This window comes from Neofelis nebulosa, chromosome 2 (genome assembly GCF_028018385.1).
Source record: "Neofelis nebulosa isolate mNeoNeb1 chromosome 2, mNeoNeb1.pri, whole genome shotgun sequence".
NCBI lineage: Eukaryota > Metazoa > Chordata > Mammalia > Carnivora > Felidae > Neofelis > Neofelis nebulosa.
The window spans coordinates 62094533-62120374 of NC_080783.1; the positions used below are offsets into that span (position 1 = coordinate 62094533).

The 25842-nt window shown below is 35.6% G+C and overlaps 1 protein-coding gene across 4 annotated transcripts in view; it reads left to right on the forward strand.

Annotated features, from left to right (window-relative positions):
* TLK1 (tousled like kinase 1) overlaps positions 1-25842 on the forward strand; it is a 193101-nt gene that overhangs the window by 69309 nt on the left and 97950 nt on the right. For 2 of the 4 annotated variants that reach the window (XM_058714302.1, XM_058714288.1), the window contains exon 2: positions 19849-19967. In XM_058714302.1, the coding sequence (XP_058570285.1) occupies positions 19854-19967 (114 nt within the window). In that variant the 5' untranslated portion in view covers positions 19849-19853. Of the gene's footprint in view, positions 1-13334; positions 13384-19074; positions 19138-19848; positions 19968-25842 lie in introns of those variants that run through there. The other 2 variants (XM_058714299.1, XM_058714312.1) reach the window with 2 other exon arrangements.

Genomic DNA, 25842 nt, shown 5'->3' on the forward strand with positions numbered 1-25842 from the left:
GAGAGAGACAGATCGCAAGCAGGGGAGGGTCAGAGAGAGAGGGAGACACAGAATCTGATGCAGTCTCTAGGCTCTGAGCTGTCAGCACAGAGCCTGACGCTGGGCTGGAACTCATGAGCATTGAGATCATGACCTGAGCCGAAATCAGATGCTTAACCACAGAGCCAGCCGGGTGCCCCCAAAATTAACCATTTTAATTTACTCCCCCAGGTTTTGATATATGTTATGTATGTATGTGTATGTATTTCATTCAGCTGAAAACATTCTACAGTTTCCATCATTTCTCTTGATCCTTGGATTATTCAGAAATACAGTTGATCCTTGAACTATGTAGGCGTTTGGGGAACCAACCCCTGATACAGTTGAAAATCTGCCTATAATTTTTGACTCCCCAGAAACTTAATTACTGATAGCTTACTGTTGGCTGGAAGCCTTACCAATAACATAAATAGTTGATTAGCACACATTTTGTAGAAGTATTATATACTTTAAGTGGCTTTTTCTGGTTTCTGACCTAGCTCTACTGTAGTCAGAACTAAATTTATAAGATTTCAGTTCTTTAAAATTTGAGACTTGCTTTATGACCTATGGTCTTGGTAAATATTCCTTGTATAGGAGCTCCCAAAATTTTGGAGGCTATAGTTGTTAGATGCGGTAAAATATGTGTATCAGTTAAGTCAAGTTTGTTTCTTTTTAAAATTATCATTACTTGTTTTGATTGCTTGCTCTTATTAAGGACAGGTTTATTTTATTTTTAAAAACATTTTTTTAAAGCTTTATTTACTTTGAGAGAGAGTGAGCATTTATTTATTTTGAGAGAGAGGCTCTGTGCTTGTGCCCAGCCTGACTCTGGGCTTGATCATGACCTGAGCTGAAATGAAGAGTCAGATTCTTAACCAACTGAGCCACACAGGCACCCCCAGAACAGGTTTAAAGTGAGTGTAAAGGTTTAAAATGTCCCAAAATGATTGTAGATTTGTCTCTCTGTATAGTTTGTCTTTTTTTGTATTATGTATTTATATATTTTTTTGTTACAGGTGTTTACAAATTAAGGATTTTTTTTATGTCCCTGGTGAATCATATCTTTTATCATCATGAAATATTTCTCTTTATCACGTTTTTTTAAAATTTTTTTTTTTAATGTTTGTTTATTTTTGAGACAGAAAGAGACAGAGCATACACGGGGGATGGTCAGAGAGAGAGGGAGACACAGAATCCGAAGCAGGCTCCAGGCTCTGAGCTGTCAGCACAAAGCCCGACACGGGGCTCGAACTCACGGACTGTGAGATCATGACCTGAGCCTAAGTCGGACGTTTAACCGACTGAGCCACCCAGGCGCCCCTCTCTTTATCTCTTGTAATGTGTTTTGCCTAGTGTATTTCATGTCGTTTATTTTATCCAGTGTTAAGACAGATAACACTAGCTTTCAGTTACTGAATGTTTGAATGGTAAATCTTTTTCCATGCTTTTACTTTCAACTTATTTATACTTTAGCTGTCTCTTGTAAGTAGCATACGTTCTTTAAAAAATAACTAGTTTGATTTGACCATGTTTGTTTTAATTGGAATGTTGGGTAAATTTACATTTAATATACTGACTGATATATTTGGGTTTAAATTGATATTTTTAATTCTGTTTATTCCTTGTTTGTTTGAACTTTCTTTTGGATTGTTATTATTTTTAATTTCAGACAATTCCCCACAGGTGGCTTAATGGTTATATCCTAATTTTTTTTATTAAAAAAATTTTTTTTACATTTATTTATTTTTGAGAGACAGAGTGAGACAAAGTAAGAGTGGGGGAGGGGCAGAGAGAGAGGGAGACACAGAATCCGAAACAGGCTCCAGGATCTGAGCTGTCAGCACAGAGCCCGACGTGGGGCTTGAACCCACAGACTGTGAGATCATGACCTGAACCAAAGTCAGATGCTCAACCGACTGAGCCACCCAGGCGCCCCATCCTAATTTTTTTTTTTAGTGGCTATCCCAGAAATTAAAATATACCTCCTTGGGGCACCTGGGTGGCTCAGTCAGTTAAGTGTCCAACTTTGGTTCAGGTCGTGAACTCACGGTTTGTGGGTTCAAGCCCCCCTCATTGGGGCTCTGTACTAGCAGTATGGAGCCTGCTTGGGATTCTCTCTCCCTCTCTCTCTGCTCCTCCCCCCCCCCCCCCCCCGCTTGCACTCTCTCTCTCTCAAAAATTAAACTTAACATATATACATACCTCCTTGAGTTAGTAAAGTGCAGTGTAAGTCAGTATTTTTTCATTTTCCTGGCCAATGCAATAACTTTGGAAAAATGAATTGTACATTTCCCTCTTCTGAATTATATACTATTATTACTGTATAGTTTGGTTCTACATGTATGTTAGCCATCCATAAGATATTAGTGTTTTATATAGTGATGTTGCATTTACTTTTTTTTTTTAGGCTGAGTTGATTTTCTGTTTTCCTGAAGAATGCTCTTTAGTGTTTACTCTATTTGGGCCTATCTGGTGTGGAATTCTCTGTTACTGCTTATCTCATAAGTCTTTTCCCCATCTTTATTCTTGAAAAGTTTTTGTTTTGACAGGACATCAAATCTAGATAGGTAGTTCTTTTCATTCATTCAGCTCATTGTGTATTATCCAATTGAGACCTGATTTCCATTGTTTTGTTCTAAAGTCAGCTATCAGTCCTATTGTTGCTCCTTTGATGGTAATCTAGTTTGCAGCTTCTGGTTGCTTTCCAGGTTTTGGGGGGACCGGGCGGTATTTTTGGCTTTAAGCAGTTTTACCATGATGTGTCTAGGTATGCTTTTCTTTTCATCTACTTGGTGTGTGTAGGACTTCTTAGATCTGTGACTTGTGGCTGTACTGTCCAGTGCGCCACTACCTATATGTGGGTATTTAAATGATAAATGATCATTTAAGAAGTTAGAAATTAAGTTCCTCTCTTTTCAAGTACTCAGTAGCTATATGTAGTTATTGACTGCCTTACTGGCAGATGGAAAACCTTTCTGATGAGGTTTGGGGGTGTTGGTGGGGTGGGAGTGTAGAGATGACCTGTCTTTGGTGCAAAAAGGTAATTTACTAAAGCATGGGGACAGGAGCCTGGGCAGAAAGAGCTGCACTGGGTTTGTGAAGAGTGACTGCTTATATACTGTGGATTTGGGGGAGATAAAGTCAAGAGGAAATTTCTTTTTTTTTTTTTTTTTCAATATATGAAATTTATTGTCAAATTGGTTTCCATACAACACCCAGTGCTCATCCCAAAAGGTCCCCTCTTCAATACCCATCACCCACCCTCCCCTCCCTCCCACCCCCCAAGAGGAAATTTCTTGAAAGGATTTCCATATGCTAAAGAGGATTTAACAGATTACTGGAGGCCTAGCTAATAAGGTTGTTTTTCCTTCTAGCAAAGCATTATAATTAAGATAGTAGAGAGTTCTTGGAGATGAGGCCATCGATAGATATGTGTAAACTGATGGAACTTCTGTCAGTTTAACCAATTGTTTTCTGTCGTTTCCTTTGCTCTTGGGCAGCCAGGAGTACCTGAGGAATATCACACATATCCCATTTTTAGTGAGGGAGGGGAGTGCTTTGTGGGGTGTCAGCTTGCCTTATGCTCCCTCATCACATCACTGCAGAATATTTTGTTGGACAGCATGGCTGAGGGCTTTTATAAGTTTTGGGAAATTTTTAGCCCATACCATTTCAAATAGTTCTTCTGCCTTGTCATCTTCTCTCCTTCTGGAACTGTAGTTATACGTGTATTAGATTTTCTTACTGTGTGCCTTATATTTCTTATGCCTTTTTCTGTATTTCTTTTTTTTCTTCCTAATGTACATTTTAAAAGGTATATTTTTCTGGGGTGCCTGGGTGGCTTAGTTAGTTGAGCATCCGACTTCGGCTCAGGTCATGATCTCACGGTTTGTGGGTTCGAGCCTTGCGTCGGGCTGTGTGCTGACAGCTTGGAGCCTGAAGCCTGTTTCAGATTCTGTGTTTCTCCCTCTCTCTGCTCCTCCCCCACTTTCACTCTGTGTCTCTCTCTCTCAAGAATGAGCATTAAAAAAAAAATAAAAGGTATATTTTTCTGAGATACCTTCTATCTCATTAATTCTCTCTTAAGCTATGTTTAATATGTGTCAAACTCATCTGCTGAGTTCTTAACTTAGGTCCTTTTACTGTTCTAGAAATCAGTTTGGTTCTCTTTTTAGTTTCAGGTTCTCTGTCAAAGTTCTCAGTCTTACTTTTCAGTGTAATTATTTGGAAGTCGGTGTCTGGTAACTTTATTATCTAGATCCCTTTGAGTCTTGTTCCATGTTTTATTTGCTTTTCAGTCATGTGTTATTTTCTTGGGTTTCTTTTTTGTTGTTTTATTTTTTAATTGCATTCGGGACATTTTTAATGAAAAACCATAGAGATAATTTGGGGCCTAGAATAATGGCAGTCTTCTATGACAGGATTTACATTAATTTTGGCAGAAATACAGGGGCACTGTAAAATCTCAGATTCTCTTGATCTACTTTTAAGGATTGAGATTAGAAGCTCGGCTTTAATCCTATTCACTTTTGCTCCAAGATTGGGATCCCAGTGCAGTGTTTGGGGGAGGCTCTGGATTTCACCTTTTTTTTTTTTTTTTTTGCCTGGCTGGCCCAGTGATATTGCCAAAGTTTTGCTTAGCATCTCAGCTTCTAAGTCACTAGTTCTAGAATCAGCAGATGCTTCTACAGATAGGGGAAGCTTGGTATATCAGACTCCACTCTCTGGAGTTTCTTTTCTTGAACTTTGGCCCCATGATTCTTCATTACCTGATATCTCTTAGTAGACTTAAAAAAAATAAAAAAAAGAATTAGTCCAACTTTTCAAGTTTCCTGAGCCAAAAGATTGGTCTGATTTACCTAATCACCGTTACTAGAAGTAGAAACTTCTTGTTTGCTCTTATTTATTTTTTTAAGTGTATTTATTTTAAGAGAGAGTGTTTGCCATGTGAGTGGGTGAGGGGCAGAGAGAAGGAGAGAAGAGAATTCCAAGCAGGCTCCACACTCCTTGCAGAGCCCAATGCGGGGCTCAACCTGGGGCTAAAACTCACAGACTGTGAGTTCATGCATGACCTGAGTGATAAAGTTGGAAGCTCAATTGACTGAGCTACCCAGGTGCCCCTGCTTTTATTTTTAATATTTCAATTGGCTTGAAAATTTTGGGTGAATTTGAAATTTTTTTCATCCTCTCAGTAGTAATAATGAATGTATAGTTAAGTAAATGATATCTGCGACTACTTTTTCCTTTTACTATGACAGGACAATCTGTTGATGAACAAATCCTACCTCTCCAATGCAGCTTTCTCTCTCTCTCTGTCTCTCTCTCTTTTTAATGTTTATTTATTTTTGAGGGAGAGACAGTGTGAGTGGGGGAGGTTAGAGAGAGAGACACACACAGAATCTGAAGCACGCTCTAGGCCCTGAGCTGCCAGCACACAGCCAGACTCAGGACTCGAGCCCATGAACCCTAAGATTATGACCTAAGCTGAAGTTGGGCACTTAACTGACGAGCCATCCAGGCGCCTCCCCCCCCCATCATTGTTTTTAAAGTACATGAACAGCAATTTGGGAAGATGAAGTACATATAATATGACTAAAAAAGACACAGGATTGATTTTATGCATCATATAGAATTATTCGTGTGAGCACAGTCTTCTTTTAGGGCCAGTGACTTACAATACTGCTGATTGTATAAGTGATCCATAGTATGGATGAATTTTTAAATGTCTAAAAGGTCAGTGAAACCAGTTTTTCCTCATCCTTTGTACTTGTTTGTATATTGAACTGGGCTTTATTTTGTACCTATTCTTCCTTCCTGCTACCCCATACTTTTTGCTAATGATAATGAACCATTGCCCATAAAATAGGTAACTGGGCCTTAGTGTTTATTGTCAGGTGACTAGATAAGTGAGACCTGCAGGAAGAAACTCACTGTTGTCGCTAAAACACGCCAAATTCAGTGTCTTCAAAAAGGAACTCGTGATCTGTTTCCCCAAACCAGTTCCGTTTATAGTTACTTACTGTTACTGCCAATTATCCATGTGTAAACCAGAAACATTCCCCTTTCCCTTACTTTTCACATTCAGTCTACTACCAAGTCCTGTTTTTTTTTCATCTCCTGGGTACCTTTCTGATCTTCTGTGACACTGGTTCAGTCTAGTGCCTCTTACCTGGATCACTATAGTGGACTCCTAACTGGTGTCCATGAATCCACCCTGGAATCTCTAATTAGGAAGAAACATAGAAACTGTAATACTTTCCAAGTGACAGTATTTAATATTCTACCTGACTAAAGTAATTTTTTTATTATGTTGATTTTATTATTGAGTTATGTGAAACTGTAGTTCTTTGGCTTTCTAAATAAGGTGTCTTCATGTTACTGTCTGTTATATGCCAGGAGGAGTATTGCATTTGTCTTCATGCCAGTAGGTTACATGGTTGTTTTCATTTTATGAATGAGGAAACTGAGACTGAGCATTACTAAAGCAGTAGAGCTGAAATACCGATTTGGTTGTCTTTTAGACCAGGTTTCTTAAGTTTGAAATTTTGGGGATGCCTGAGAATATCCATTTATTCATTCAAGAAATATTTATTGAGAGTCTCTATGTGGTAGGGCATTCTTTTAGGCACCTTGATATTTTAGTAAACAAACTCCCCCAAGTTCCTATTTTTTTGGAACTTACCTTCTAGTAAGAGGAGATATGCCAGCTCATTGATAAAGCTGCAGACTCAGAATGACTGTTTGCCAGGGAGTTTCAGAACTACAGTGTTTCCCTGTCTTGGCAGGGGAAGGGAGATTTGTGAAATTTAACTTTACTTGGGGTTCTCCATAACTTCAAATGGCGGGGTAGTCTCTAGTTTTTACTTAGGGCTATGAACATGGTGTCAGCCTGTTTTAGAGTGGTCAAGTAGGCTGAAGGGGCTTCACATACTATGTCAGGTGTCCCCAAGGCCACTTCTATTTCAGAGATTAGTTAGAAATGCTAGTGGGCTCAGCATATAGTTGTACTCATCTTTGATGTGCATTATAACATAGTGAAGATACATAGCTGGGTCTTAAGGGAAAATACATAGGCAGGAGTAGAGGAATCCATATGGAGGCTTCCTTAAGTTCTCTCCCTCACTAGAGGGGGCACGCAGAGTACACACTCTTCCCCCATGAGAGTGCAGCAACAAGTGTGCAGTGTGCCTATCTGGGGAAGTTCTCTAGAGACTCCGCTTTCAAGGTTTTTATTGGGGATACCTTCTTCCTACCATATACCAACCACATTGTTTCCACGACCAGTTCAGGCACTGGTCAGGCACATAATTCCTATCAATTATGGAAAGTGGGGATTTCTTTGCAGCAGGCCTTTCTAAAGATCGCATCCTTATGCTTGGTTAACTCATTTCTGCAGTTACCTTTTGACTCTGGATGGAGATTGCTGAGGTGGATCTGGGAGAGATAAATGAATACTTACATAGTAGTTTTCCTACTACGCCTTGGGAGTCATTGTTTTAAGGAAATAATTCTAATCCAAACAAAGCATTTTAGGTAGAAGGATGTTTGTTGCAGCACTGTTTTCAATAGCAAGAAATTAGAAAACGCTTGAATCACCAGTGGTAGAGAAATAATTAAATATATTACTGTACATCCATTTAATGGAATGTTAGGTAGTCATGAAATAACGTTCATGAAAACATGTCATAATGTGGAAAATTGCTTTTGTAAGAACAGCAGATATAAAATAGTAATTAGTGTAGAATCTTGACAGTGATGGCTACCAGATTCTGCTTTTAGTTCTGAAATTTGTGAAGAGAAGATAAATTCCTTCATAGGAATGTAGGAAAATATAAAAAATTGTTAATATTTTGTTATGGAAACATCTTTTAATTTATCGAAGTAGGATGAATATTGCAATGAACCTTAACATACCCATCACACAGTTTGACAATCATCAGTTTTAATACAAAAGTTTAAGTTGCTTGTAGGAAATTTAAATAAATTTCATTAAAACATGTATACTGGATAGGGTAGTAGCATTAATATGCAGTAAATTAAATACATAAATTTATAATTTATCTGAAGCTTTTTTATGGCAAAGAACTGCCACTGCCATTTTCATTAATGTTATTAATTGGGTTTATTTGGGGGAAAGATTTTTCAAAAACAAAATAGTTTTTTGGTGGTCGGGGGTGGGGGTTGGGGTAACTCTGTGATTTTCTAGGTATATGACTATAGATAAGGAAAATCAAACCCAAACTGAGAATTGAATGGGTGGAGGCTATAGAAGTGTCTCATTTAGCAGCACTTCAAAAATGATAATTTTATTATGTCATTACTTTTAGGGTCTTTTGCAAATGGTTGATATTATGAACGTGGAAACATTTTTGAATGCCAGGGGCTACTATGAAGTATAATGTTAGTTGTTGGATAAAAAGTATATAGAAAAAAGACTGGGAGAAAATAAACATGAATGGTGTTGACTTTGGTTATCTTTGGGTAGTAGGATTATGGGTGGGAATTTTAGGCTCCAGTTTTTTTACATTTTTGTGTTTTTCTTTATTGTTGGCAATTTGGGGTTCGTGACCAGTGGTAAAAAGGGAAAGGAGTGAAATTGCTTCTTGTCCTTATTTTATAAAGATAATGTCCTTTTTTTCATAAGGCAGATAGCTTGATATTGGGAAATGTTAAGTCAGAAAATTGGTATAATAGAAAGAAAACTTGGTATAAGTCAGAGGTTTTAAATGTATAGATTTGCTGGAACATTATGGTGTAAAATTTGAGGGCCAAAGCTTCAGATAAATTATAAACATATTTTTATTTAATTTCATTGCATATTAATGCTACCTTTTAAGCCTTATACTTAATAAGGCTTTGCATGTATCACTCTGTTTTGGCAGCTTTGAGATAATACACAAGTAAAAGATGTATGAGAATGATGTGACCCATAGTTTCTTTGAATCACTGAAAACTGAAAAATGGCAGTCATAATCATTTGTAAAGATACGAGGGGATTGATTATACTTTAGGCCATTCAGGTCATCGAGTACATAGGTTGAACCGTATGAACCCATTTTGTAGATTAAAAATGTTTCGATATAGCTGCATATGGTTCAGTCTGTCAAAAATTATAATTTCTCATCCTTTGTTAAAACTGATTTTCTTAGTTTACATATTTATCTGGAATTGCAGGTTGGTGTTTCTATTAAGGTTGCAGGTAATAGGAAATATTACTAAAATTTAAAAATTTTGTTGGGTGGTTTGGTCTTTGGAAATGTGTCTTTCTAGAGGAACGTTATGATTTTAATGGGTTTATACACACATTTATGTATCTGGCACCTAAACTGTTGGCATACTCTGGAGTTGTGTAACAATTTAGAGTTGGGAATGATGGCTAAGTGTGTTTTTATTTTCATTGAGCAGGATAATTTATGTTAAACATGTCTGTGTGGGCATTGAGAACAGGTAGGGTTCCTAGGCAGAGTGGTTTGTTTTGTTGGGAATCTTTTGGGTTTATTAATTTAAAGACTTTAGTATTTTTTTTCTTTTCTTTATTTGAAAACTTAGGCTAGAGAAATTGAAAGTGAGTAAATTAGGATACTCCACTGTTAATATTCTTTTGTTGCTTTCTCTTCTCACATGACTTAACTTGGTGTGTGGTTTTGGGCAAGTTGCTTACTTTTCTAGCACTCAGTTATAGTTAAGTAAAAATTGTGGAGGCTGTATATTCCAGGAACCTGCTACAAGGCTTACAAGTATCATCTCATTTAATTTGCATAAGAATCCTGTGAAGTAGGCTCTGTTATTACCAGGATTTTAGGACAGAGCTGGGATTTGAACTCAGTCTGATTAAACCCATGTTCTTAACCCTAAAGCTGTATTGCTACAATAAGTTTCCACAGAAATCCATTTTAGGAGTCTTGTTGAGGATATGATAGAGATGATGTTGGTAAAATAATACTTATGTTGAAATCACTGTGTAAACATTAAGATATTTTATCCTTATTTATTATAATACATTGTTTTAAGAAGTGTTTTAATGGGTAGGTAGTGCTCAACTTGGACTTCTTATGTAGAGTGAATGCAACTTCCTTCCTTGTCAGAGATTTATTTCCCTGATGCATATGGACCATATGAAGTAACTTTCGGTAGCCCTTCTTTCACTCTGCCTTGTTGGGATAGAACAGACCAAAAAGGAGTAGTGTGGGGCAGTAAATCATCACTGTCCTTTTGAAGGTATATCAAAATGGTTACCTCTGAGGAGTGGGATTTTGGGAGACGGGGAGTATTGGGCCTTTCAGTTTTAGTTTTCTGTATCATTTCATCCAGCATGTATTACATTAATAATGGGAAAAGGCATGAAACTAAAAAAGATTCTTAAGTAATTAGTACTTAGGTTGGGGATAGGATACCAGTTTACTTTGTGGTAGTAAGAAGAAAGTGATCTAGGTCAAGTCTCAGCCGAATGCCTATTTTGGAGATTTCTCAGAAAACATTCCTTTTTACATGAGCAAGCACATGCGTTCTCTCTGTCTCTTTCTCTCCCCCCCTTCCTTTCCTTTCCATCTCTCTCTCTTTCTCACACACACACACACCACACACCACACATACCATACTCTTTCTGCTCTTTTGGGATAGGGGTGCTTAGCTGAGTGGGTTTAAGTTGTAACAAAAGGTAATATGACTTATCTCTCAGTGTCTCAATGTTATCTTTAAAATGAGAACTATATGTTAAAATAGAGAAATAGCCTAATATAAAAATACATTTATGTGTCTGTGTATATATACACACATTTATATGTATATGCATGTGTGTACATGAGAGAGATTGGTTTTAAAAACAGCAAGTAATTATAAACATGAAGGTAGAAGAATAGGAGTTATATTACTTTGACATTAACAGAAGAAATTTAGGCACTGAAGTACATGTCGTTTTACATACCAGAAATTCTAACCTCAGGGAGAAAGCTAGAAGGGAGTGTGTGTGTGTGTGTGTGTGTGTGTGTGTGTGTGTGTGTGTGTGTGTGTAAAATAGGTCAATCTTCAGTAAGCAGTTGTATTGTAGCATACATATATGCTCACACTTTATTGAATACTTACTAAGTGACAGATTTAGTTTAAAACTCTGCGTATACACTTGTTTTACTCTAACAACTAACAGTTACATTTATTATCCATTTTACATATAAAAAAAGTTAAAACATGGTTAAAGAACTTGGCCATATTTATACAACCTGTGTGTTGATTTTTGTTGGGAAAAAAAAGCTGTCAGACATGATTTTTTAAAAATCTTTATTGATTTATTTTGAGAGAGTGCACGTGCGTGCACATGCAAGTGGGGGAGGAGCAGAGAGAGAAGGAGAGAGAGAATCGAAAGCAGCCTCTGTGCTATCAGAGTAGAGAGGCTCGAAGCCACAAAACATGAGATCATGACCTGAGCCGAAATCGAGAGTCAGATGCTTAACCGACTGAGCTACCCAGGCTCCCTGTTTTTTTAATTTGTAAGAGTAAAATTGAAATTAAATTATTACTCGTTTTCTAAGGTCGTGATAGGATAGAGAAGCAAAAACTAGAACTCTCTGCTTTACCCCTGATGTAATCTATATTTCCTTTTCTGAATAATTTGGTCTCAGTATGTCTGAATTCTTTGCTGTAAGGGTTACAACAAAACTGTTTAAAATGACTAAGTATCTTAAAGATAAGCTGAGGTATTAATCTGACTTGGAGTGTGATTCTAGATCAGACTTGTCTTCTCTTTAACCACAGGCTTGTATAACTAAATGTGTGCTCTAGATTGAGGAACTTGACTTTCTATGCTTACTCTTTAAGTCATTCTACATGAAATATTTGGTGTGAGTATATTTATGTATATGTGTACAGTACATATGTATTTGTGTAGGTAGATGGATAAATGTATATGGCTCAGAAATAGTTTCATGAAACAGAATAAAATACAAAAACAGACCCATGGTTATGTGAGAATATGATAGATGACCAGAAAAATATTTCAAATCACTGGGAGAGGTTGCATTTGTAAGAAAGTTGTATAACATTTTCTTTTGGAAAAAATTCTAGTGATAGACAATTAAACTCTAAATGGATTAAAATTTCAAATGCTAATATTTAAAATCATTAGAAAAAATGTGGGAGATGTTTTTATTAGATTCATGGGGGGAAAAGGTTATGAAGGAAATTGGGCTACTTTTATGATAGCTATTTAACATGTTGATTTAACTACCAAAAAATTAGGATATTTAGTTTTATTTATTTGTTTATTTGATTTTTTTAAATGTTTATTTGTTTTTGAGAGGGAGAGAGAGACAGAGCGTGAGTGTGGGGGACAGGAGGGAGCAGAGAGAGAGGGGGACACCGAATCTGAAGCAGTCTCTAGGCTCTGAGCTGTCAGCACAGAGCCCGACATGGAGCTCAAACTCACAAACCACGATATCATGACCTGAGCCAAAGTCAGTCGCTTAACCAGTGGAGCCATGCAGGTGCCCCAGGATATTTGGTTTTAAATTGGAAATCAAGCCATGGAATAAATGTTGAAATGCGATATACTCAACAAAAATTATAGGTATGTTCACTAAATATGTGATAGAAAATACTGTATATGAAAATAGATATATTCTATCAACCATGTTAAAATGGTATTTAGGGGCACCTGGGTGGTTGGTAAGAGTCCGACTTTTGATTTGGGCTCAGTCACGGTCTCAGTGTTCCTGAGTTAGAGCCTTGCATCGGGCTCTGCGTTGACAGTGTGGAGCCTGCTTGGGATGCTGTCTCCCCTTCTTTATTCCTCCCCTGCACATACATGTACGCACACTTGCACTCTCTCAGAAAGAAAGAAAGAAATATTAAAAAATAAAACGGATGTTTAAAGACAAGAGTTGGAGGTAATTCTGGAGGGTTGAACAGTGTAGATTTCTTAAATTCTTTTTGTGTCCTAAATTTTCAAATGCATTAAAAAACTAATGAAAAGGAATGATTTAAATGGAATATTTTATCTTGTGAAAATAATTTCTAACTTTATCATAGTGTTTCTGTTTTTAATCAGAGTTCTTTGCCTTATCAGGCATAATGTGAAAAGTATTAATAGAACAAAGACCTTAACTGTTCTGTATAAATCAGCTTATCAGATGAAATATAAAAAGTAACAATTAAAATCTGGAATGAATTAAAATATTTTCAGACTTCAGGAAGTTTTAAATTTAAAAATGTGAGGCAATGGCTGAGTAGCAGCTGAATCTATTAAGAAGGTCTAAGTGAACAAACTCATTTCCTTTACTTTTTAGTAACTGGTATTAACCTTTTGAAAACATGCTTTCTAGATACCGTGATTTTGTTTTGACTATCTGCCAAGGAAGATGAAGTCTTAAGGTAATTAAAAATGATACAATGAAAGGTAGATTCCTTGTTATAAAAAAGGTGATAGAATTATAAAGTAATGCTGACTAACCAGAACTAATACTGTGTCCAAATACATCCTTTATTTTAGACTGGTCACCTTTGGAGACTATAGTTTTATAAAAAGTAAAATTTATTGAGTGAGTGTGTGTGTGTGTGTGTGTGTGTGTGTGTGTGTGTGTGTGTGTGTGAGAGAGAGAGAGAGAGAGAGAGAGAGAGAGAGAGAGAGAGAGAGGGAGAGAGAAATGTTTATTAGAAGGGGCCATGACAAACTGTGTAAAATTGTGGCTTTCATTTATGTTTCCCTAAAATTTTTCTTTATAGAATGGGATGTGATTTCTAATTCAGGTAGTGATACCTTGTTATGTTTTTTATGTGAAATTTTGGGTTTATAATAAATTTTATTGAGTAGTAAGAATAGTAGCATAATTATGAGTCATGTGGTTCTATTTAGAGACAGGTATTCTTTAAGGATGGTATGGTCTTTATAGTGGCTTTTGTTTCTTTTTCAAAAGTATAAACATTTATCATATAATAAAGAATTTAATGGATTATAGTGAAATTACATATTCTTCAGAAAATCGCACCTCTTGTAATTAGGACCAAATTTTTGGATAAGTGTCAGAAGTGATAGTTTGAGTCCATAAAAGATTAAAATCTTTGAAATGTACTTGCTGTAACAAGTCTGCAAACTGCCTATTTTTGCATGGTTAAAAAAATTGAAAGAATAATACTTTGTGACATGTGAAATTCAAATTTTAGTGTCCATAAATAAAGTTTTATTGGAACACAGCTGTTTTTGCATTTTAATGGCAGAGCTGAGTAGTTGTGACAGAGACCCTGTATGGCATTCTCAGCACTTCATACAGCTCTTGGTGCACTACAAATTTCAGTGCTGCAGTTATAACTTGATGGTGTTTGAGTGCCATGTGTATTGCCAGCCTGCGATATTTCTTTTATTTTTTTTATACCAGTGCATATCTATCATGTCAAAACAAGAAAAGAAAGAAAAATGGACTATGAGTGGCATACTTTTAAGGCACAGTGGAGTGTGTGTTATTTTGTTGAATCAGAGCGAAACATTTTTTTTTATTATGCAGTGACACTGTAGCTGTTAGAGAAGAATATATGTTGACATTATTAGACTAAGCATACACCACACTTCTCAACTCTCAATTTTCTCTCTTTATTTCTATATTTCTTTTTTTTCAACCCTCAATTTTCTTAAAGTAACAGTCAATTTAAAATGGAATATCTTATCACAGCATAATTTCTTCATAAAAATAAAAATTGAAAATGAGACTGCCACCAAAATAAGTTTCCAAGTGGTTCATTTGTTAGCCAAGCAAGAAAAGCCATTTACTGATGGTGAGTTAATTAAATTGTGTTTGATTGTAGCAAAGAAATGTGTCGGGGGGGGGGGGGGCGGGAGGCGGTGGACAAAAACTTGTTTTAGACCATAGATTTTTTTGGGCAAGAACACTTGATTTAAGAATTGACGACATTTGAAGTAACATTAATAGCGTATTAAAAAAACAAGGCAAGTGGGGCGCCTGGGTGGCTCATTTGGTTAACTGTCCGACTTCAGCTCAGGTCATGATCTCATGGTTTGTGGGTTCAAGCCCCGCATCGGGCTCTGTGCTGACAGCTCAGAACCTGGAGCCTGCTTCAGATTCTGTGTCTTTTTCCTGCTCATGCTCTGTCTCTCTCTCTCTCTCTCAAAAATAAACATTAAAAAAAACCAACAACAACAAGGCAAGTAATTTATAATGGTTTTCCTTGGCTCTTAATGAGTGAACAGATGTTATTGAGACTATTCAGTTGTTTATTCAAGGTGTCAATGCCAGATTTGAAGTGGCAGAATAGTTAACCTCTGTGAATAGTCTGTGGAGAGCAACTACAGACGAGAATATTTTGAAGTTGAGAAAATACTTTAGTACGATCTGAAGTGGAATCTGCTAAGATGTGCTACAACTGATGGTGGTAAAAATATGTGTGGAACAGAAAAAGGCTTAGTTGGACAACTTTACAAGGCTTGTACAAATGTGAGAGGTTCAAAGCTATGGTTATTTGTTGTGTTATTTATCAGTAGGTACTTTGCAGAAAATAATTTGAATTCATTTTGTGTTCTTGAATCAGTTTGTCAGTGGTGAACTTCATTTGCTCTCATGGATTTAACTAGCATCAGCTGCCTGAATTTTTGTTAGACATAGAGAAGCTGAATATCTTGACTGGCTTATTAGCAGTGGTAAATTTTTCTGCAATTTTTTGAGTTTAGGACTGAGATTGAAATTTTTCTGAATGAAGCAGATGGCCTTTAACCACTAGTCAAATACTGATTGGCTTTGAAATTAGCTTTTTCTGGAGATTTGGAAATATTTTTAAATAAATCAGACCTAAAATTATGAGGCAAAATAGTGCTTTCATGTGAAATTTAGCTGCAGTAAAGTCATTTCAGTGGGAACTGATGTTTGAAATCACAAGTAACATCAAGCTGCTTTATACATTTCTTATACTGTCAAAGTGAGATCTTCATTCCCATATGAATTTGAATTAATATATTTTTCATCATAAAATACAGCTCCAGCAGCATTTTTCAGACATTGATGCAAGTGCAAAGAAAGTTTCCATATCTCAAAATCCACTTAATTGTGCATTTGAGGAACTTCTACCTAACCTTCAATTGGAAATGATTAATCTGTAGTGTAATAACACATTGAAAGGTAAATATCAAAGGAAGAATCCAAGAGACTTCTGTAGCTGCCTTCAAAGTAATGAATATACTCAATTAAAATCATATGCTTGTGGGTTGATTTCAGTATTTAGCAGTACCTATGCGTCAAAACAACAACAACAACAACAACAACAACAACAAGAAAACAGTTCAAAGATAAACACAAAACCTGATCAACATTATCAGTTGAGTATTTGCAATAAATTTTGATGATTGGAAACTCAAATTAAGTAAAATGTTACCACTTCCCAATTCCATTATTTTTCATTAACTGACTTCTATTTTATAACATTAAAAAGTATTATACTGTTATTATTATATCCTGAATTTATCAGTAAAAAGTTTGTAGTAAGTTTTTCTCTCTCATGTAAGTATCTACATGATTTTGCCTATTGGCCTGCAAAGACTGAAATACTTACGATTGGGCCCTTTTCAGAAAAGTTTGAGAACCCAGATTCTAAAGTAGTGCTTCTCAAACATGAGTGCACATAATAATTACCTCAGGGTCTTGTTAAAATGCAGATTCTGATTTGGTAGGTTTGGTATGGGACCTAAGATATTGCATTTCTTATAAGCATCTGAGGTGAGAATAGATGCTACTGGTCATTGACTGCATTTTGGGGAGCAAGGCTTTAGTATTCTAATATTTGTTATGCATCTATTATTTGTTATGAATTATACCAAGGGTTCTTGCATATATTGCTATTAAAATGTCATAAAAACTTGTTAGAAGGTGTTAAGGACTGTAATGAGGTTGGGACCCCTAGTAAGGAGTTTTGGTTAGAAACTAGTTGTTTGTTTGTTTGCTTTTCCTTGAGTGTATAGCTTCCTGTAGGACCTCATGGGGAAGTGTTGAGGTCTAGAGGAAGCTATATATCTAAGAAACAAAAACAATCGGAAACAAAATACATTATTAGTTGGTCAGGGTCAAAGCAGGGACTTAGGTTCTCATCTTCCTTGCTAAATTTCAGTGGGCCATCAACCCATTACTAAGCCAAAGAGTAGAAATAGTATATAGCACATAAATGTTTTGCAAATATTTTCTTCCTGTCTCTTGCTTGCCTTTTAATTTTTATGTTAAAATTTGAAGTCCTTTTTATTTATTTTAAAAAAATTATTTGTAAGAATTGTGATAAGATGTACATAATGTAATATTTACCATTTTAACCATTTTTTAGGTGTACAGCTCAGTGCCATTAAGTACATTCACATTGTTGTACTACCATCACCAACATCCATCTCCAGAACTTTTCTGTCTTTCCTAGTTGAAACTCTGTATCCATTGATCACTTAACTCCTCATTCCACCATGGCCCTCTCCCTCTGGCAACCACCATCTACTTTCTGTGTCTGTGAATTTTACTATTTAGGAACTTCATATAAATGGAATTACATAGTATTTGTCCTTTTGTGTTTGGCTTATTTTAGCATAATGTCTTCACTTAGCATAATGTCTTCAAAGTTTATCTGTGTTGTGACCTCTGTCAAAATTTTCTTCATTTTTAATGCTGAAGAATCCATTCTTTGCATATACTACATTCTGTTTATCCATTCATTCATCAGTGGACATGTAGGTTGCATCTACTTTTTGGCTGTTGTGAATAATGCTGCTATGAACATTGATGTACAAAGATCTATTCCAGTTCTTGCTTTCACTTTTGTTGGGTGTATATATACTCAGAAGTGGATTTTCTAGATCATATGGTAATTCTGTGTTTTAATTTTTTAAGGAACTGCTATATATGGTTTTCCATAGTGGCCGTACCAGTTTATATTCCCACTAGCCATGCACAAGGGTTCAAATTTCTCCATATCCTTTGTAATGCTTGCTATTTTCTGTTTTATGGTAATAAGCATCCTAATGCATGTGAAGTGATACTTCATTGTGGTTTTGATTTGCCTTTCCCTAATGATTGATATTGAGCCTCTTTTCATGTACTTACTGGCCAGTTGTATTTCTTTGAAGAAATGTTTATTCATATCCTCTGCCCATTTTTAAAATTGGGTTGTTTGTTTTTTGTTGTTGGGCTGTTTGTTTTTTGTTGAGTTGTAGGATTTATTTCTGGATATTAGTCCTTTATGAGGTATATGATTTGCAGATAATTTTCTCCCATTCTGTTGGTTGTTTTTTGGCTTTTTTGATAGTGTCCTTTGATACACAAAAGTTTTTAATTTTGATGAATTACAACTTACCTATTTTTTCTTTTGTTGCCTGTGCTTTTGGTTTCATATCTGAGAAATCACTGACAAATCCAAGATCATGGTGCTTTCCCCTGTTTTCTTCTAAGAATCTATAGTTTTAGGTCTGTATATGCAAATGTGAGATCCCTTGGATATCAAGAAGGAATAGGATGAAAAGCAAAAATTGAAGGCTTTAGCTTTTTAAACATAGTTACTTTTTGAGTTGAAAGAAAGAAGAGTGGGCAGGAAAGATATATTTAGGTACAGAGATGCAAGTAAACATGGTAGGATAGTCGTTATCCATCTAGTCTTATGTCCAGATAAAGATGAGAGGTAAGGAAAGGAATTTTAAAAGATAAGATCTATAGGAATAATTGTTAGCCTTTAAGATAGAGGAATGCCAGAGTATGTGGAAGGGGTCTAGAGTAGTTTGAAAAATGTCCACATGTGATTTGGGATTCTGATAGTATTTTCCTTGTTCCTTTTGAGAACCACTCATTTATTGTTAGTTCTAAGGTTTTATCAGTAGAGAATTGACAGACATAAATAAAAGAATTTTACAAGTTTAATTGCACTTTGGTTAGAGTTTGTGATGCTTTAGTCTACATACTAACAATTGCATGGGGATGTTAATTTGTCCCCCTTAACTCTCCAGTGATTGTTTAGTAATAGATGTTACTTCAATGATCTTTTTAATATATGTATGTTTTTCATGTACTTGATAGAAACTGAAAACTATCCAATGTCCAAAAAATCTTTGCGATGTGACAGTCAAAAGAATTCTTCCCAGTTGAAAATATAGTCAGATATAAGGTATATATAAACAAAATAATTACTAATGTTACTTAGTGTCAAAATTCTGTATAAGCTAAGAATAGGGAGATTTTACTAGGAGGGTGGTGTTTTCAGACTGTGGACCCATGGCCCATTAATGGCTCATGAAATCAATTTAATAGCTCACAACCAGTGTTTTCTCTTTTCTAATAGACAAATAGAAAATAATCGAGTGCACTGCATGTGGTAAGAAGTATTTGTAGAATTTTTTAAAAAGTATATTTATTTATTTATTTTGAGAGAGAGAGAGAGAGAGAGAGAGAATGAATATGAATGAATCCCAAGCAGGTGCCATGCTGTCAGTGCAGAGCCTGACGTGGGGCTCGGTCTCACGAACTGTGAGAGCATGACCTGAGCTGAGATGGAGTCAGACACTTAACCAACTGAGCCATGTAGGCACCCCCGGAATTTTTCAATATATGTATGTATATGTCTGTGTACTGATGTGTGGAAAATATATTTCTAACTGTGGATTGCAGTCAAAATTGTTGGAAATCCACTGTAGATTGTTTTGTTAAATGAGTGTGGGACAGGACAAAAATTTTAAAGTCTCTCTCATCTGTTTGTAGAATTGATTCATTAAGTTTATATTGACATCTCAACTAACCATGTCTATGTGTTTGTGTTTGTGTGTATATGAAGATATATATGTGTATGTTTTTTTTGGTTTTTTTTTTGTTTTCCTAATAGTTGCAATGGATGAGCTTCATAGTCTGGATCCAAGAAGGCAAGAATTATTGGAAGCTAGATTTACAGGAGTTGCAAGTGGGAGCACTGGAAGCACTGGCAGTTGCAGTGTTGGAGCAAAAGTGAGTAAAATTGTAATCTTCATTTGACATTCTTTCCTTGTATTAAATGATCTAAAATATATTTTGTAAAGGATCCCTACATATGTGCTTAAAAGCAAATTATTACTTACTGTAATTTTTATAATGTATAGGGAAAAACTATTTATAAATCTGATTTTTAATACAGCATAACATGCTTTGGGAGCATTATGTTATATATATATATATATAATATATATATAATATATATATTATATATATATAATATATATGTGTACACATAATATATATGTATATATAATATATATGTGTTAATATATATACATTAATATATGTTGTTATAGCTTAATAGGTTTCAGGAGTAAAAATGAGTTTAGTAGATTATAGTTCTTTTCTCCCATTATATAATTTTTATTTTTCCTGTCCTTTATCTCTTCCTTGCCCCTGTCACCCTTGTTCCTATCTGTATATGTTCTTATTTGTACAGCAGATAATACAAATAAGTGTATCTGGGGACGCCTGCGTGGCTTAGTTAAGCATCCAACTTCGGCTCAGGTCACGACTGTGAGTTTGAGCCCTGCGTCCAGCTCTGTGCTGACAGCTCAGAGCCTGGAGCCTGCTTCAAATTCTGTGTCTCCCTCTCTCTCTCTGTCCCTTCCCCACTTGTGTGTTCTCTCTCTCTCTCTCTCTCAAAAATAAATAAACATTAAAAAAAAAATTTAAGTGTATCTGTTAGGCCTTCCAGTGATAGACATCAGGATGTCTTCAGCTCCCCATTACCTCACACGGTAGTAACTTTAATGTACTTGTTCGCTTATGGACCTTTCTGATCATTTATTGAGGTTATGTTCCCAGGAGCAGAACTGCTCTGTCATAGGGTATGTATAGAGTTAAGTTGAATAAATAGTATAAGATTGCTATTCAGAGCAGTTGTATACAACTAATCTGCTCTTTCAACAGAATGCATGAGCATTTATATAACCCTACATCTCAGAAACATTTGGCATTATCTGGATTCTTCATTTTTGATAGTGTTTAACAGGTATCTCAATAGTATCTCATTTTTTCACTCATACCACCAGTTATTTTGAACATTTCTTTTATATGCTTGTTGGCTTTTTGGGAGTCTCTTATAAATTGTTCCAATCAGGATTAGTGATTACTTTTCAAACTGAACTGATTTTCCCATGTTCTTTGTATATTCTACATAGCAATTCCACGTTAGTTGTATACAGTGCAGATAACATTTCCCATTTTGTCATGTCTATCAACTTTGTTCATGGTATCCAGCATTGTACAGGATCATTGTAGACGATTCTTTAATTTTGTTATAATCAAACTTACCAACTTTTTTTGCCTTAGAGCCTATAACTGTAAAGTTTTAAATAGCTGTTGGTATACTACGAAAAATAGTCCTCATCATGAACCATCTGGTCAAATAGGTCCTTTTGCTATTTTTATATTTTAAGTTATTTTGCTACTAATTTATAGCAGGAATAAAAGTGTAATGAAAAACAACTTTATTAGAAATTTCAATAAGAATTTAAACATACTAAAAAGCTCTTTGTGTCAAGTAAATCTTGGTGCACAAGCAGCACAAGCATCATAAAGGATGAAGGCTATTGTCATGCATCCTTTGAGCATGAAGTGGTCCACGTTCCTGTAGAAGAATATTATATGGTGAAATTCTTCAGTTAAATGACTTGAAAATTCTGTTTCCTTTTTTTCCTTAGAAATGCGTTATCTGATTCATTGATTCTTGAATTTGGGAAAATTCATCTCGGGTAATAACATTCAATGACTGAGATTTTATATGGTCATTGCCATCAGTTTTAGAATCTAGAGGTGTTATTGTTATCTCTTTGTTTTCTGATTTGTCTTCTAATTAATTATAAAATGTCTTCTTCTGTCATTTTCTTCTCTTGACCATCTTGGGTGGAAGATGAAAATTTCTTGATTCTCCACTGGAGTCAGTGCAATCTAAAATCAGTCTGCAGTGATGTCTCCAGTCTTTCATACGTTCTTGGAAGATGGTGCAGTACTTTGGGCAAGACAAAAAGATAACTGAAAGATGATAATTTATTTCACTATTGCGTCACTCTTTTAGGTCATTAACTCTGTATTGTTTTTCTATTTCTACCATAAAAAATTACCAGAATTGCTTAAAACAACAGACATTTATTTTCTTAAAAGTTCTGAAGGTCAGAAGTCTGACATTGGTCTCATAGGGTTAGAATCAAGGTGTGTGGAGGCCTAGATTCCTTCTGTGGAGGCTCTAGGTGGGGATAATTTTCCCTGCCTTTTCTAGCTTCTAGAGCCTGCCTAAATTTCTTGGCTGGTGGTCTCCTTCCTCCATCTTCAGAGCCAGCAGTCATACATCTCTCTTACTGTTCTTTGGAAGTCACATCTCCCTCTGATCAGTCTTGAAAGGTTCTTCACTTAAGTATTCATGTGATTAGAATTGGGTTCATGCCCATCTGGATAGTCTGGCGTAATTTCCCCAATTCAAAGTTCTTACCCTTACATGTACAAAGTCCTTTTTGCCATATAAGATAACATTCACAGGTTGTAGGGATTAGGGTGTGAGCATCATTGGAGGTTCATTATTCTGCCTATCGTATCATCATTCTTCTATTTTTTTAATGGTTTTTGGTTGTTTCAGCATAGTTGGGAATAATTGATGAACAATGATGAGTAATGATGAAGTAATTTGAGGATGATGTAATAACAAAATATAGGAAAAATTAGATCCATAAGATCACATAATGTATTTTAAATTTGTGAAAAGGTCCATTGGATGTTTGGTGATTAATGACCAGATAGAATGCATTTTATTCTATTAAAAATAAATTTTATTTTTATGCTTTGGATGAGCTCTAAAAAAGAATAAAAGTCCCAAAGTACCAATTTTTACAAATAGCTAGAACTACTCAAAAACTCAAACACTGAAATTGGGTCCAGTGCACCATGAGGTATTTTAAGAGTTAAATACATCTTCCCCACCCCTGGGCTACAAAGATAATTCTACAGATTCTTCTGTTAATTTTATAGTTTTACTGTCATATTTGCACTTTAGGCCCTATCTTTTATATAGTATTGATAGGGACCCAGTTTTATTTTTCACCATCTAGTGAACCAGTTTTCTCCACAAGACTTCTTAAATCATCCGTATTTTTCCATTGATTGGTGATGCCACCGTTACCGTGTATGTTAAGTTGCCATGTCTTTAGGTGGATCTGTCTGAGGTTTCTCTTACATTCTAGTTGTCTGTGTTCCTGTCCCAGTATCACATTAAAAAAAAATACTGTTGTATTTTTGTATGTTTTTTTTTTTTTTATATGGTAAAGCAAGTCTCTTCTTTAATCATCTTTTCTAAGGTTGAGTTAGTTATTTATGGATCTTTATTCCCTCATAAAAAATTTGAGTATCTCTTCACTTGCTTGTTAACATTTGGGAATTTTTATATAATGGTTTATTTGTATTTTTATCCTTAAAAGAGTCAAGTAGAATTCTTATTTTGAATACATTGAATTTATAGATTAATTGAGGGAGGAAAGAGAAAGAGTAAAGAGAAAGAGAGAGAGAATCCTAAGAGGGCTCTGCACTGTCAGCGTGGAGCCCATTGGGGGCCTCGAACTTAGGAATTGTGAGATCATGACCTGAGCTGAAGTTGGATTGATTAACCAACTGAGCCACCCAGGTGACCTTGGAGGTTTTTGAGTTTTATAGTTTGGTCTTGTATGTAGCAGTCTTGTTGATTTTTTTTTTTTTTTTTTTTTTTGGTTGTAACAGTTTGTTGATTCTCTAGGTTTCTCTAACAAATAATATTCTTTCAAAAATCATTTTATTTCTTACACCTCATATATGTATTTTTTCTTTTTATTGGTCAGGGCCTTCAGAAATGGAAATCCTCTATATTGTTTTGAGTGGTATTTATACCACATAAGCAGCTGTCAAATCTGAAAGGAAGGAAAAGCTTTATTTGTAATTTTCAAAATATTGTAAGCAACCCAAATGTTCCTCATCTAAGAAATGGATTAAAAAGTGTGATATATATATTTGTACAATGGAATACTATTTAGCAGTTGATGACGACCTGCAACAACATGGATGAATCTCAAATGGATGCATTATGCTGACTTTTAAAAGAAGCCAGATTCAAAAGGCTACATATTATAATGCTTATTCTACTTTTTTTTTTTTTTTTAAGTAAGCTCTATCTCCAATGTGGGGCTCACACTCACAATCCCAAGATGAAGAGTCACATGCTCCAACTACTGAGCTAGCCAGGTGCCCCACCTTTATTTCCTTTTTAACACAAGGGTTATTAATGTGGGATGTTTTAAGCTATTCTTTTGTTACGGATTTCTAATTTATTGCATTACATTTTGAAAATACAGTTTGTATGACATTAATTCTTTTTTTTTTTTTTTTTTTAATTTTTTTTTTTTCAACATTTTTTATTTATTTTTGGGACAGAGAGAGACAGAGCATGAACGGGGGAGGGGCAGAGAGAGAGGGAGACACAGAATCGGAAACAGGCTCCAGGCTCCGAGCCATCAGCCCGGAGCCTGACGCGGGGCTCGAACTCACGGACCGCGAGATCGTGACCTGGCTGAAGTCGGACGCTTAACCGACTGCGCCACCCAGGCGCCCCTGTATGACATTAATTCTTGAAGTGCGCCCTGTTTTATAAACACTTCATATCTAATAACTCTTAATTTTATTTGTTCAGATCTTAGATATTTCCTTGTATTGTCAGCTTGACCTTTTCCCTGAGTGGTGTATTAAAATCATTAGCTGTATAAGGAATATAGTCAGTGGTATTGTAATAGCATTGTATGGTGACAGATGGCAGCTACACTTGTGGTGACCATAGCATAACATATAGAGTTGTCCAATCCTATGTTGTACACCTGAAACTGATGTAACATTGTGTGTCAACTGCACTTCAATTAAAAAAAAAAGATCATTAGGGGCGCCTGGGTGGCGCAGTCGGTTAAGCGTCCGACTTCAGCCAGGTCACGATCTCGCGGTCTGTGAGTTCGAGCCCCGCGTCAGGCTCCGGGCTGATGGCTCGGAGCCTGGAGCCTGTTTCCGATTCTGTGTCTCCCTCTCTCTCTGCCCCTCCCCCGTTCATGCTCTGTCTCTCTCTGTCCCAAAAATAAATAAAAAACGTTGAAAAAAAAAAAATTAAAAAAAAAAAAAAGATCATTAGCTGTGATTATTGATTTATGTATTTCAGCTTGCAGTTTATCAACATTTGCTTAATATATTTTGAGGCTATATTTTTACATGCATACATCTTATTCTGTTCTTTCTATAACTATTTTTTCCTTAATTATTTGTTTTTTTCAAATCTTACTATTTTCGGCCTTCTTTTGGTTCATTTTTGTCTTAGATATATGGGTATATGTTTTTCTATTTTATTTTTACTCGTTTTAATTGTATTTCTTTTGGACCACATGTCTTTTTTTTTTTTTTTTTTTTTTAATGTTTGTTTAGTTTTGATAGCAGGGGAGGGGAAGAGAGACAGGGAGACACAGAATCTGAAACAGGCTCCAGGCTCTGAGCTCTCAGCACCGAGTCCAGTGCGGGGCTTGAACTCATGATCCATGAGATCATGACTTGAGCTGAAGTCAGACACTTAACCATCCAGGCACCCCAACTGCATGTCTTTTTTGATAGAATATTAGTGTTTTTACCTGTTAAATGGCGGGTTTAGTCCATTATATTTATTGTAACTATTGTTATTTTCTGACTTGGCTCTGCTATCTATTGTCCAGTGTCTTCTGATTATACTTTACTTTTATTTCCTTCTATCCCTTGCTTTCCATTGGACAGATGGAGTTTTTCCTGATGTTTCGAGATTACATGTTCTATTTTTAGTATTATG